Source organism: Natator depressus, chromosome 15, assembly GCF_965152275.1.
Source record: "Natator depressus isolate rNatDep1 chromosome 15, rNatDep2.hap1, whole genome shotgun sequence".
NCBI lineage: Eukaryota > Metazoa > Chordata > Testudines > Cheloniidae > Natator > Natator depressus.
Genome location: NC_134248.1, coordinates 1,442,578 through 1,456,561, shown reverse-complemented (window position 1 = coordinate 1,456,561; position 13,984 = coordinate 1,442,578). Strand labels below are relative to the sequence as shown.

General features: G+C 52.4%; 1 protein-coding gene across 7 annotated transcripts in view; it reads right to left on the bottom strand.

The window, feature by feature from the left end:
- Positions 1 to 6,494: 6,494 nt before the first annotated feature.
- ZMAT5 (zinc finger matrin-type 5) overlaps positions 6,495 to 13,984 on the bottom strand; it is a 28,903-nt gene continuing 21,413 nt past the window's right edge. For 6 of the 7 annotated variants that reach the window (XM_074972463.1, XM_074972458.1, XM_074972464.1 and 3 more), the window contains 2 exons: positions 12,602 to 12,704; positions 6,495 to 6,708 (listed from right to left, as the gene is read on the bottom strand). In XM_074972463.1, the coding sequence (XP_074828564.1) occupies positions 6,579 to 6,708; positions 12,602 to 12,704 (233 nt within the window). In that variant the 3' untranslated portion in view covers positions 6,495 to 6,578. The remainder of the gene's footprint in view (positions 6,709 to 12,601; positions 12,705 to 13,984) is intronic. The other variant, XM_074972465.1, reaches the window with a different exon arrangement.

Genomic DNA, 13,984 nt, shown 5'->3' with positions numbered 1-13,984 from the left:
GTTCTCCCGCGGGCTGATCCAGGGAAACAGAACAAAGGGAATCGAAGCATGAAACAAAGCCAGAGCTAACACTGAGAGACGCCAGCCCCAGGAGGGAATGAGAGTGGGGCCACGTTCTCTACCTACTAAAAAAGAAGATGGCGCAGCCAGAGCACGGGGAGTCTGGCACATAGCCCCACCCACTAGCCCCATGACACCAGATGCTGTAAAGTTGCAGAGGAGGGAGGAGCTGGGATCACAGCGACTGGCCTGCACATCACCCGCTCTCAAAACACCAGGCAAGAGCTTCACAAGGGCCAGGAAAGGCTGAGACATTGATAGGGAGGATGTGCACAGCAGTGTTACGTTACAGAGGGGCACAAACCAGCCTCTAACTGCCTGAGGGGAGGAAGAAATGTCCCTTGGGAGTTGGTTAGCCCACAACTGCTGGCTGTGGGGTTTCACGCACCTGCCTCTGAAGCTGGCTCGTCAGAGACAAGACGAGTGGGTTGTTCCCTGCTATGGCAATTCTCCGGTTCCTAACTAACCAGCATCAGAGAGCCCTAGACGTCATGGACACTGGTCAGGCTAATGGCTTCCCATGAGCATCCACTCGTTTGTGCAGCGCCGAGCTCCTGGACATCACAGCACGAGCACAGCACCCATCAAGACAGGAGTTGGCCAAGATCCTGGCCCCAGCTGCTGCTGTTCCTTCACCAGCATCTGCATCCTCCCCATGCAGCCAAACCTGACACACCCTCCTGGTGTGCGCCGTGCGGCCCAAACTGCTCTTCTCCCAGTGACCTGAGAGAGGCTGCACCAGGGCGCTGCCAGCATGGAAAGACTGCTCCAGACTGGGCTCTCCGGGTTGCCAGCCATCTCTCTAGGACTAGGCTTTAGCTTGACCTGACTGGCTCCATGAGAGAGCAGAGCCAAAGGGCCTGATCCACATCTTCCTAACGTTAGTTTTATCCTAGTATAACTATAGCAGGGTTACTCCAGAGTCCTGCTGTCTCCACGCTTGCAGCCATGCAGGGCTGGCTCCATCACAGCACTAATCTGTCCCCTTCCTTCCCCAGCAAAGCAGAGGCTGGAAGGGCTGTAGCCACAGCACAGAGTGCATCACCTCTTTCCCAGCAGCGAGAGACGGGTGGCCAGCTATGCTCAGGCTGCCAGTTCTGAGGCTTGGCGGGGAGACAGCAGGCGGTAACAGGGGGATGCCTGCCTCCCCACTGTGTGCACCAGCCAGGCCACTGATCTCTTCTGTCCCTTGATCTCCCCTAAATTCTGGAGGTTGCAGATGCAGTGATACCAGCAGGCGTGGGCGTGGGCTGCAGAGGACAGTTTTGTTCCAGGCAGCAGCATCTTCATCCCTGGATGTCTGTCCAGCCCCTTTTCATTCCAGTCTCCTAAAAGTCAGTAGGAATCAAGAGGCCTAAGCCCATTTCCACAAGAAACACGGTGACATCTTGCATGAAAGGGACAGTGAATACAGGCACCATGGATGGGTCCAGCCTGCTGCCCTCAGCATGTGGAGGGGGTGGGATGAAGTGGCAATTTTACGTCTCTTCCTCATCCATTTCCTCTCAGGTCCAAGCATGCTCCTGCTGGGATCAGGAAACTGGGGGATTCTGTGTATGTGGGGAACTTGTAGACTGCTTAGCACAAACCCCATTCTCACCCCACAACCAGACCAAGTGGGAGAGCAAAGCCCTTCCAGCTGTCTCCTAGCTGCTCACAGAATCCTAGAGCCATAGGATTAGAGGAGATTGCAAGGGTCATCTAGTCTAACCCCTGCCACGATGCAGGAGTTGTTGTGTCTGTAACCATCCCAGACAGATGCTCTCAAGCCTCCTTTTGAAAATCTCCAGGGAAGGCGCTTCCACGACCTCCCTAGGCGTCTGTTCCATTGTCGATTAGGGAGTTTTCCCTGAGCTTTGATCTAAATCTGCTCTGCTGTAGCTTGAACGCATGGCCGCTTGCCCTGCCCTCTGTGGCAAGAGAGGGCAACTTTTCTCCACCTTTTCTAATGGCAGCCTTTCAGGTATTTGAAAACCACTATAATGGCCCCCCCTTAATCTCCTCTTTTCCAAACTGAAAATACCCAGTTCCTTCCACCTTTACTTGTATGGCTGCATTCCAGCCTTTCGATCATCTTTGTCACTCCTCTCGGATCCTTTCCAGTTTCTCTCCATCCTTTCTATCCATTGGTGACCAAAACTGGACACAGGCCTCCAGCGGAGGCCTCACCAGCACCGACTGGAGCGGCGCTGTCCCCGCCTGTGACTTGCATGCTGCGGCTCTGCTAATGCGGCCTGAAACCGCCTTTCCTTCTTCTTTTTTTTTTTTTTTTTTTTTTTTGTAACAGCATCACACTGCTGACTCATGTGGAGCGTGTGATCCACCACAACTCCCAGATCCTGCTCAGCAGTGCTGCTGCCAAGCCAGTTATCCCCCATTCTGCAGGGGCAGCAAATGATATGGGCCCGTGGTGCCCAAGCTCCAGCAATATTCAGAGCATGGGGGCCCGGCTCCACCAATGTTCGGGGCCAGATCTCTCCCCCAGCCCCTCCCCTGCACTTCACCCAAGCATCCCTGCCTGCGCCCTGGGCAGCGGGCGGCTGCCCTGCCACTCCGTGCTGGGCTCCCTCTCCAGCCGCTGCCAGCTACAGCAAAGGGAGCAGCACCGGCGGCAGGCCGGGGTGGCTGCTGCGCCTGCGGAGGGGCGCATGTGATGACGGCCCCCTCCCCTCCAGCACCCACCGGGAGAGGACTCTGACTCCAAGGGGGCTTCCTGGAGTTTGGACCTGAGCAGCTGGGGCTTGGGGGAGTGTCGGACTGGTGACATCCTGCCCCCTGACCCGCAGTCACCACTCCTGCCCCACGCTTGGCAAGGGGCAAACCCATCCCCCACCGACGATGACTAAAAGTGTTTGCTGCCTCCTGAAGAACATCGTAAAAGAAGGGGCTACATTTGGTTTTAATTTTAGAAAGTATTTGCCTTTAGGGTTATTGATCTAAGAGTGCTTGGTTGTTTCTGTATTCAAAAGAGTATTAATAAAGTTTTTAATCTTAAATCAATTTTTATTATGATAGTGATATTGTGCAATATAGGGAAACTCAAACGCTTACTGTTTCCAGTCCATTTTTACATTATTTTAAAAAATATATATTGGCTTACAAGGGGGGAAACCTGTTCTGGGCACCACCAAAAATTATACAAACCTGCTGCCCCTGCCATTCTGTATTTGTGCATTTGCTTTTTCTTCCCTAAGTGTAGCACCTCACAGTTGTCTTTGTTGAACTTTGTGTAGTCTGTAGCCCCGTTCTCCAATTTATCCAGATCCCTCTGAATTTTAGCTCTGTCCTCTAAAGCAACCCCCCCCCCCCCCAGCTTTGTGTCATCTGCAAACTCAGTCAGTCTGCCCTCTAGTCCTACATCCATGGCATTAATGAAGATGTTAAGCACCAGGCCCAGAACAGATCCGTGTGGAATCCCACTTGAGAGCTCTCTCTGTGGTTGTTTAACCAATTATATATCCACTTAATAGTAGCTCTGCTGAGCCTGCATTTCTCCAGCTTACTTATCAGAAGGTCATGTAGGACTGAGTCAAAATCTGGGCTGAAGTCCACATATATTATCTCCACTGCATTCCTATCCACCAAACCAGTTACACTCTGTCAAGGAAGGAAATCAAGCTGGTTTGGCATGATTTGTTCTTGGTAAATCCATGCTGGCTGCTAGTGATCACCCCTTCAGCATCCAGGTATTTGCAAATTGAATGTTTTATACGTTGCTCTAGTACAGTGGTTCTCAAACTTTTTTTTTCTGGGGACCCAGCTGAAGAAAATGGTTGATGCCCGTGACCCAGTGGAGCTGGGGATGAGGAGTTTGGGGTGGGGGAGGGGCTCAGGGCTGGGGCAGAGGGTTGCGGTGCAGGGGTGAGGCCAGGAATGAGGGGTTCAGGGTGTGGGAGGGCTCTGGGCTGGGGCAGGGATGCAGGAAGGAGTCAAGACTCTGGGCTGGGGGTGCAGGCTCTGGGGATGAGGGGTTTGGGGTGCAGGAAGGGGTTCCAGGTTTGGGGCAGTTCAGGGCTGGGGCAGGAGATTGGGGCACGGACTTACCTCTGGCAGCTCCCAGTCAGCCACGCAGCTGGGGTGCGAGGCAGGCTTCCCGCCTGACCTGGCACCAAGGACTGCGCTGAGCCCCAGAACAGGCCAGCGGCAGGTCCAGCTCTTAGGCAGAGGCATGCAAGCGGCTCCACGCGACTCCTGCCCACAGGCAATGCCCTCACCCCCCTAGCTCCCATTGGAGTGCGGAGCTGGTATTCGGGGCGGGAGCAGCGTGTGGAGCCTATGCTCCCCTGCCTAGAACCCAGACCCGCTCCTGGCCGCTTCCGGGGCACAGCAGTGTCCAAACAAGTAGGCACTAGCCTGCCTTAGCTGGGCAGCACCGGTGCTTTTAACGTCGCGGGCGGCGGTGCTGAGCAGAGCCGCCCGGTGCCCCGTGGGCCGCGACCCGAAGCTTGAAAAAAGCTGCTCTAGTAGCTTCCCAGGTATTGGGGTCAGGCTGACGGGTCTCTCGTTCCCCGGCTCCTCCTCCCCCTTTAAAGATGGGCAGAGGAGACTGGCAAAGACCTTCTTCTTTAAACATTGGTGCTTGTCAGCAAGACAGACAGATGAGGGATATTTAGATATTTGGTTACCTTTTATTGGAGACTGAGAAAGTATATTCACCTGAAAAAATAAACCAGCACGTCTGTCCAGCTGTCTTGAATATTAGTAGACATTCCTGGGCCATTAAATGTGTGTAGAGAGATTTCACTCCATTTAATAAAATCATTAGACACAACATAAGTGTTGCAATGTATGCTACACTGCACCTCAGAGTAGCACCCTGTAACCCCCATGTTCATTTGTATATGGTTGTAATTCATACAAAGCATGCCATGTAAGACTATATGAAAGGTCAATCTGCTGAAACTAATTGTTCTGACAAAATATGTCTAGTGTGAGTGTGTATGAAGGCATGAGATTTTGCTATATGGTTACTGAAATGTGTTGTGAGTTTGGGAGATACCCACTGCTAGTTCTCCAGTGACAACAAAGGTGGTGACCCACACCCAAACTGATATTAAGCAACCATCACAAGCCATTGACCAGCAGGGGAATTGTAAACAAGAGATTTACAGTTCTGTAAGAGACAGTAGTGCAAGCACCACACATTAGGGATTGCTCAAATCTGTGATTCAGCAAGGCTCCCCGGGACGTGCCTGGGCCAGTATCTTCCCTGGGACATGAATTAAGAGTATAAAATAAGGGACAGTGGCATCATGAGACCACCTCTCCCCTCCCACACCTACAATGAAGGTAACAAGAATGCTCAGAAGACCAACTTTGAACTAAGGAGATTGGTCCCAGGCTGAGAAGGAAATTCAGCCTGTGTATTAAGAACTATAACCTGCCTAAACATCCAGTGGGGTGAGAAACTGCTTGATTCAAATATTGCTTCGTCTGAAAGTTTAGGATTTAAAATGTGTGTTTTTTTTGTGTTTTTTTTTTTTTTTTAAGGAAACTCTCTGACCTTTATGCCTACCACTTATCATTTATCTTTCTGTAGTTAAACTTATTTTAATACTTTATCCTTACCCATGAGTTTGTCTAATTGTACTCAAGTTTGTTATGCGCATCACAGCAAGTTGGTTCTTGTCTCCATTCCACCAGTTCTCCTAGCACTAGAGAGGGTTCCCACCTAGACAGGATCTGAATTTTTATTGTAAAAAAGATTTCTTGTGGGGGAAATAAAACCTCTCCAGCCATTTTTGTCCCAAAGAATTAAACAAGGGCAAAAACCCAATTTTCCTCCCTTCACAGGTCACCATAGGAACTGGCTGCTGGAGTCCTGAAGAAACAATACAGCTAAACAGCAAGAGAGGTACGAACTAACACACTTTGCTCTCCCCGGCATATGGCTCTTAACAATCCAGGCATTTCCAGTGCTGGAGAGCTCATTAGCTGAATGTCTAGACTCTAGGCCCAACAGACTATTAAAAGACAAAAATCACTGTGAAAGCAGCACACGCTGCCTCATTAATGCCACTTTAACCACAGGTTTGTTGGCTTGACCCTCATCAGGAATCTGCCTCTACTGCAGCTACATGACTGGAGCTTGCACAGGTAGGTAGAGCTGGCACTGTTCCTCAAAGGCCACAGGATGGGGCTCATTCTAATCTCCATTAGCAAAGGCCTTGCACGCTTATCCCCACCAAGGGGCAGGAAAACCCTGCCGCCTTGTGGGAATTATCCTGTATGCAGAGCAGGGGATACACAAGCTAGGGTTCTGAGAGGTAGGACAAGTTCCAGGTGATCAGCTCAACCCATGGGCAGATGGAAAAGACCACAATGGGGGAATATACCAGGTCCAGTAGGCCACACACCCAGACCAGCCACTGCTGAGTCAAGTGACTTTTATTCATTTACAAAAAAATATATGAAGTAACACTGAACATTTCCTACAGCAAACAGACCACCTCTCCCCTCAGTGAGGCAAAACTCCACACATCTACCCCTCTTTCTTCCATCTCACCCCCCTGCAGCCTTCATCCCCACTGGAGGTTGGGTAAGACTGGCCATCCTCCAGGGGGTGGTGCCTGAAGGGATGGGGGAAGGTCCTGTATTGGAGGCCAGCCAGGGGGGTACTGAAAAACCAATGTCTTCTCTGTCAGGGAACTGGGTGAGAGAAAGAAATAGCAGCATTAGGTCAGATCCAGCCAGGATGAGTCATGGTGGTGCTCCCTCTGCCCACCCCCCCCCCCAGTTATCAGCCTACTTTTTCAATGGCCACCAGACCTGCCCCCCCCCCACCCCACAAGAAATGAACCTCCAGAAGTGTTAGGGGTCATAGGGCTGTCTGGGAAGCTGGTAGAAATCTGACACTTGGGAGATCTGAGCCACACAGCAGCAGCTGGTGAACAAAATAAGCAGAGGGGCTACAGGTTACCCATACATCCCTCCAACCTTCCCTGATCGGCCTTTCCAAGGGAAACCCTGGGACTCTGATCAGGAGGCAGCATGGGAAGAAGAGAGGGCAGAGAGAAGTGTGCTGCTGGGGAAGGGAGCTGGTGGGGAAATGGGAAGACAGAGGAATGCAAAGCTGGGACATTTTACAGTGAAGAGCAAGGGATGAAAAAGCAGCATTTATCCCTGTATACACTGCTTTACTGCTCTCCTAGTTCCAACCTGTACCCCACCTTCGCTGCAATAATCCCATGCAAGGATCTCTGCGCAAGCAGAGAGGAGCTGCTGAAACGACTGGGTGCTTTGTGGCCCTACTGCTGGGTGGGAGATCCTTTCCTGATCTAGCCACTGGGAAATTCACATTCACACCCCCTCTCCCTGTTGTATATCAGTTAAGGATGCTGCAGACAAGCAAGGATGGGAAAAGTTAAGCTACTTAATATGACCTACTCTTCCACTCACAGCTATACAGCTCATTGCTAGAGCAGTTGTCACATACCCCAGCCTTGACTCTTTCCCCTAGGCATGCCAGCCTCCAGCACTCCAGGGAGCTGGCTTCCCAAAGCTCTGCAGGAAGGGCGGGAGGGTGTTAGGCTGGTCTGTTTGTTATGGTGGGGGTTTGGGGCCAGCACATCCTAGAGAGAGAGAGTGACCACCACTGCAGGTGGCATTTGCTCTGCACTTGCTGCCTGAACGGGTGAAGATCTGCCGTTAACACTAGCAGGCAGCCCTCTGCCCAAAGCACGGCACTCCCATGCCAGAGCTGAACTCCTCTTGCGCTCTGGAGAGGGTAATCAATCATTCTGCACATCAAGGGCCAAAGCCAGCTGAGGTGTGTCTCCATTATCTCTGGAACAGGGATGCGCTTGGCCCTTTAAGTCTTCAATTGGCAGGCAACCTGCCCCCTTTCCAGCAATTCCTCAGTGCAGAAGGACAACTCATTTGTTCTCCAGCATGAGTCCTGACAGCTGCTTTCACTGATTCTCAGGGGCTTCTACTTCTGATCCTCATGTATCTCTTTTTAATTGTTATGCCAGGATGAATGTAATCAAGCTCCTTTACATAATAGTGCTTATCCAGAGAATCGCAGTTCCCCTGCCCCCGTCAGAGCCCAGACCATGTGCTGGAATTGACTATTAACGTTTAGTGCATTGCCTTCCATGCGATCTAAGTGGAACAATCATTCAGGGATGTCTAGATAATACTGAGTCTTGCCCTGAGTGCAGGGGACTGGACTAGATGACCTCTGGGGGTCTCCTCCAGGCCTACGATTCGGGTTAATGTTTACATCCCCTTGGTGGAGCTTATTCTGGAGTTTGGATGACAGTGCAGATGCTTTCAGCGTCTGGTGGTAACTTTGCTTTTGCTACATTTAGGCCACAAAAAAGCTATTCTGCTTTAACTAGGCCAGTGTGGCTAATGCCACATGACCCCTAGTGTGGACACAGTTACACCAGTGTAAGAGTGCACACAGTGGTACAGCTATACCCATACAGGAAGGGGAATAAACTATAGCCATATAGGACCCCTTTATCACAGTGTGACCACATCTACTCTAGAGCTTGTACCCATCTAACCATACTGGTAAAAAAAGTCACCGGCCTAACCAAAATGGTTCTATTGGTCCAAGACCTGTGTGGGAGGCAGGCCTTCCGGAAAGGAAGGGTTGCTCAGTGGTTAGGGTGCCAGCCTAAAACTTGGGAAACATGGGTTCAATTCTCTGTATGAACTTGGGCAAGTCACTCAGCCTCTCCGTGCCTCATTTTTCCCATCTGTTCAGTGGTGATATTACAGGGGCATTGGGAAGATAACTACATGCTGATGGGGGCCATATATGTACCTTAGATACAATTATTCATGGATTTCCTTCCACCTCAGTCTCCCTATCCAAAGGATGGCAGAGAACTGCATGGCTCAGGCAATAAGGATCAGATGGGAGCCTCTTGTATAAACATCATCACTTCAAAGCCAAGCCAGCCAGAAGGGAATGGGTGGCTATTTGGGGGGATTATGTGAGACAAGCTGGTGGGTCTCCAATCATTTCCCGCAGGATCGGAGGCCCATGGTGTTACCTCAGCCAAGAGGACACAGAGCAAATGGAGACAGAAGCTCAGCTCCCCTTTCCCACCCTCAGGTCATGGACTGAGGCACATCAGCAGGGGACGCTGGAGCTGCTCAGACCATTCAGGAGCACGCTGCTGCCAAGAGCTTTTCCATCATCCCCCGAGCTGCTCTCCCTGGTAGGTGAGATGGAAACAGCCCGTTGGATCCCCTAGTCCCATCTCTTTGCCAATGCAGACTGCTCCCCAAGGCACTTTCTCTACAGTTTAGTCTCATTTTAAAAAGAGCTGGATGGCCTTTACGGACACCAACAGCCACACAAATCACTAGCTAAATGAAGCAGGCGCTGGAGAGCACGTGTGTTTCAACTCCACGTACCCACCACTGCACTGTCCGACCCTTTCAGAGAACGGGTCACCTCTCTGTGAGTTTCATAGAGTTTAAGGCCAGAAGGGACCACCGGATCAACAAGTCTGACTTCCTGTGTGGCACAGGCCATTACATCTCCCCCAGATACCCCTATACTGAACCCAATGACTTCAGTTAAACCAAAGCATTTCAGTCCACAGGCAGAGAACACGAGAGACCAAGGTGCCACCAATGCCCGAGGCCCCAGCAACGGCAGGGAATTGATGAAGTGAGATGTGCCCAGATGATTCCAGCTAGTGCTCCATGCTCCACACTGCAGAGGAAAGAGAAAGACCCTTCCCAGGATAAGACAGGGAAATGGGCTACTTGCCCCCTGTTGCCAACGTTCTCGGCCACCCACACATTAGCTGGGCGTGTGAACGCCCTGTGAAGAATGTGAGAGTGGAAAGTGAAGGCTCCTTCCCAGACAAAACAGAACACAGTTGCTCAGGACAGCAAAATAGCAAAGGCTGCTGAGCATCCTGCGGCTGTTTGTGTGGGTGAGTGTAGCTGGTAGGAACAGACATTTGCCATGTTGGTCTGAAGGTGAAGCTCTTACATGAATGATATTCAGCTCCCGACTGGCAGATGCACCAGCAGCATCTACTGGAGCAAAGAGGAGCTCAACAAACAAAACACTCAGCATCCCATGCCCCCTGCCTGCTTCTAACGACCAGGGAGACAGGGACTAGTTCGTGGCCATTTCACCTGGCACTGCAAAGCTCTGAACAGGACAAACACAAGGGGCGACCGCACTGCATGGGTGCCAAAGTTATTCACTGCAAGCAGGTTCTGCTGAAGGGCTAAGAGCAGCCAAGGGGACAGATGGGATAAAAGGAAAGCAGCACACCTAGAAACCTTCCACAAGGAAGATCATGCCCAGACCAATGCGGAAGGGACAAGAGCAAGCAGAAAAGAACAAGAGAGATCTGGCACCTGACCAAGCAACAGCCAATTAAGCCTGCGGCACAGTCAGGTGAGTAAGACAACGGGCAATGCCAGGCTGTCAGAATGCCACTGGTTCCATTCCACTGCTAGCAAACCAGAAGGCAGGGGCTGTGCAGGGAGGACAAGCAGAGGGCAGAGAAGCTGTCCCCAAGCTGGGCTCAGCAGTCTGTCCCCAGAACTCGGGTTGTTAATGACACACAGCACTTCAGTGGCATTTTCCAGCCAGAGATCTCCAAGCTCTTTGCAAAGGGGAGTGAAATATCACTAGCTCACATTAGACAGGGAAACTAAGGCAGAGGGAGAGAGAGCAAGGCTGAGATTTTCAAAGCCATGAGTGTGTAAGGGGACTGTTGGCCCCTTACTAAAACTCTGGGGTTTTTTGGTTGGCTAGCTCCCGGTACCAAAAGAAAGGGGCAGGGTCTATGGGAAATCAGGATCCTGAGACTGACAGTCCGCAGAAACAATGAGGAGAGGCCAATGCTCCAGGTCAGCCTGATTGACAAGGCGGGTAGGCTAATGAGGGAATCAGGAGGCCAGGAGTCCTGTCCTCTTTGTGAGCTAGAATTGCCTGGAACAGAGTGGAGCCCAGCTAAGGAGAGAGCAGGGCCACACCGGCCAGAGCCAGAGAGAACCAGAGAAGCAGCCCAGGGAGCAGGTCAGTGCTGGGAGCAGAGCCATAGCAGCAAAAGCCACAGAAGTAGCCCAGAGAGCAGATCCATGCTGGGAGCAGAGCTGCAGCAACCAGAGCCAGAGAGTCCGGAGAAGCAGCCCAGGGGGCTGGAGCCAGGTGTGGTGAGCAGCTGAGGAGAGCGAGGGGGACCCTGGACAGTGGGCCCAGTGCAGAGAGACTCCGCCCCCGCCCCAGCGAAGAGGCCCTGCAGGCCAGACCTGGAGGGGGATCATAACCCCAAAGTGGGGGCCGACACTGGGAAGAAGCGTCCTGCCATCTAGAGCCTGAGGGTGTGTGGCCACCACCAGAGCAAGTGTCCGACCCGCAGTATCCCTGCAGCACAGCCAGGGCCTGGGAGGGAGGCCTGGCACATGTGAGTGGCAGACTGAACTTCCCTGACATTCCAGCGACACTGGTTGCGATGTCCTCGTGCCACAGGACGGGCTGATCTTTAGCCTTTCCCATTTTTTCCTTATTATTTAAATTGATTGCTGTTTCATAAATTGTATTTGCTTGAACTACACCTCTACCCCGATAGAACACGAATTCGGATATAACGCAGTAAAGCAGCGCTCTGGGGGGTGGGGCTGCACGCTCCGGCGGATCAGCGCATCTGGCTCCAACACGCTGCTCTGAGCGGCATATTAAGGGTGCCGGGCCGGGGCCAAGGGGTTGGAGAAGGGGCAGAGGGTCTCGGGGGGAGGGGTGGGCGCAGTCAGGGGACAGGGGGTAGTCAGGGGACAAGGAGCGGGGGGATTGGATGGGTCAGGGGTTCTGAGGGGTCAGTCAGGGGGCGGGAAGTGACTATTAACGGAAATGCTCGAGGCCAAAGCAAGTTCGATATAACGCAGTTTCACCTATAACGCGGTAAGATCTTTTGGCTCCCGAGGACTGCGTTATATCGGGGTAGAGGTGTACATGTAATGATCAGTGGGTCAGGGAAGTGTCCAGAGTGCAGAGAGGACCCTGGAGTGGGGACACCCTAGCCCATGCCCTAAGTGACCACAAGATTGGGAGTCAAGCGTCCCAGGAATCCTGGTCCCAACCTTGTCAGGGTTACGAGGACTCTGCCATACAGGAGAGTGGAAAGGGAGCCCTTGAGGTCAGGCAGACCCCTGGGTAAAGGGAGTAGGAGCGAGGACTCAGATCCTTTCGCTAGCCCATTCCACCAGGGCAGTGTGTACAAGTCAGGAAAGTTCCCCACAACAGCGGGACCCATCCTCAGTTTACAAGTGCATGCATCCCCGATCTGTGCGTGCCAGTCCAGTTTTGCATAAGCGGGTAGCTACGACATACACCAAGCGCACGTGCATAGCTTTGAAACCCAGGCTTTAAGGACTTGCCCAAATGGTCACAGCAACTCACCAGCAGGGTCTCCTGATTCCCAGCTCCCACCCTCAATCCACTAGCTTAGACTCTGCTCTGACTAACCTCCCCGATCTTTAATATTCAAGGAGGCTGGGGTGAAGGATGGGACCATCTTCTGACTGGGGCGGGGGAACTGCCAGCCTCACATACCTGTTGCTCTGAGCAAAACTCAGCCTCTTTGCTCTCTTCTCCAGCCAATCCTCGACTGTGCCAGCTGGGACCTCTGCTCCTTCCTCCTTTGATCTCCTTTCCTCTGTTTGGGGGAGAGAAGGTAGAGAGGGCTCTGTCAGAGCGCCAACCCGGCAATCCGTTCACTCCATTAAACCCACTGCTCATTATCTGCAACAGTTTCCCTGCAGCGGAGTCAACAGTTTCTCCAATACAATCCGGCCCCTCCTCTCCAGTGGCCACCTGCATCTGGATGCTTGGCTTCACCATGGCCAGGGGCATACCCAGGAGCATCCATTGCCAGACACACGCCCAGCCATGGAGACTGACATGCCCAGCTATTCAGAGAGTGTGACAGCCTCCGCATCTGAGAGGGTGTCAGTGTCCTCTCCTGCAGCACTTAGCCTCTGCTGACCCGCAGCCCTGATAGATTTCCAAGGACCCGTCTAGCCAGTTGGCAAGGAAGTAACCAGACACCTCAGCCCTCGCTAGCTGGCTGCAATGGGAGCATTTGTATCAATTGATGCAGTTAGCAAACCGAGGGGTGTAAAAGGTTCAGAGTTCTTGGGGAATTTGTTGCTCAACACATCACAATCCCAAACACTCGGGGGGGCAGGCCAGAGCCAGAGGGATTGCTGGATCAATGGTCAGTCTAGTCCAGCAGCTGGTCTCTGACCAGGGCCAGCAGCAGATATTTCAAAGCATAGCACAATTTCAGGGGGGGGAGGGGTTGGGGATGGAGAAAGATGGCTAACCTTCCTTAACCTCTGCTCAGCCAGCCAAGAAGAGGAGGGGGTGAAAGTGACTGTTACCTTTGCACTCTCTTGATCCCTTGGGCTGCCAAGAGCCTGTTCAGCCCCAGCATAAGAGAGCAGCCTCAAGATTGCTCTAGCTTACCCCATCTGATAATAGCTCCCTAGGCACTGTTCTGCCAGCTGGAGGTTGCCAGAGTACAATGGCATCCAGTTACACCCTTTCCTGTGGCACGCGCCCTATGCCCAGAGAGCATGTAGTACAGAGCCAGCTAGCATGGCTCTGAGAATGCCCCACACTGGGGGAATGCCCAGCTGCCCCGTTAGGGCAGCTTTGTGCCCCCAGAACAGCATGAAGGGGCCATGGCATGGGCCAGGATCTAATCCTCCGTGCTGACATTAACAACACAATCACACCCTGACAGCGGGCAAGGCAGAGACAACCTGCTAGATGCTCACAGCTCCGGGAGTCTGCAGCCTAGGTTAAAGTTTCCAGCCGATGGAACTGGGAGTGCAGCTTTAAAACACTCAGGTTTCAGAGTAGCAGCCGTGTTAGTCTGTATCTGCAAAAAGAAAAGGAGGACTTGTGGCACCTTAGAGATGAACCAATTTA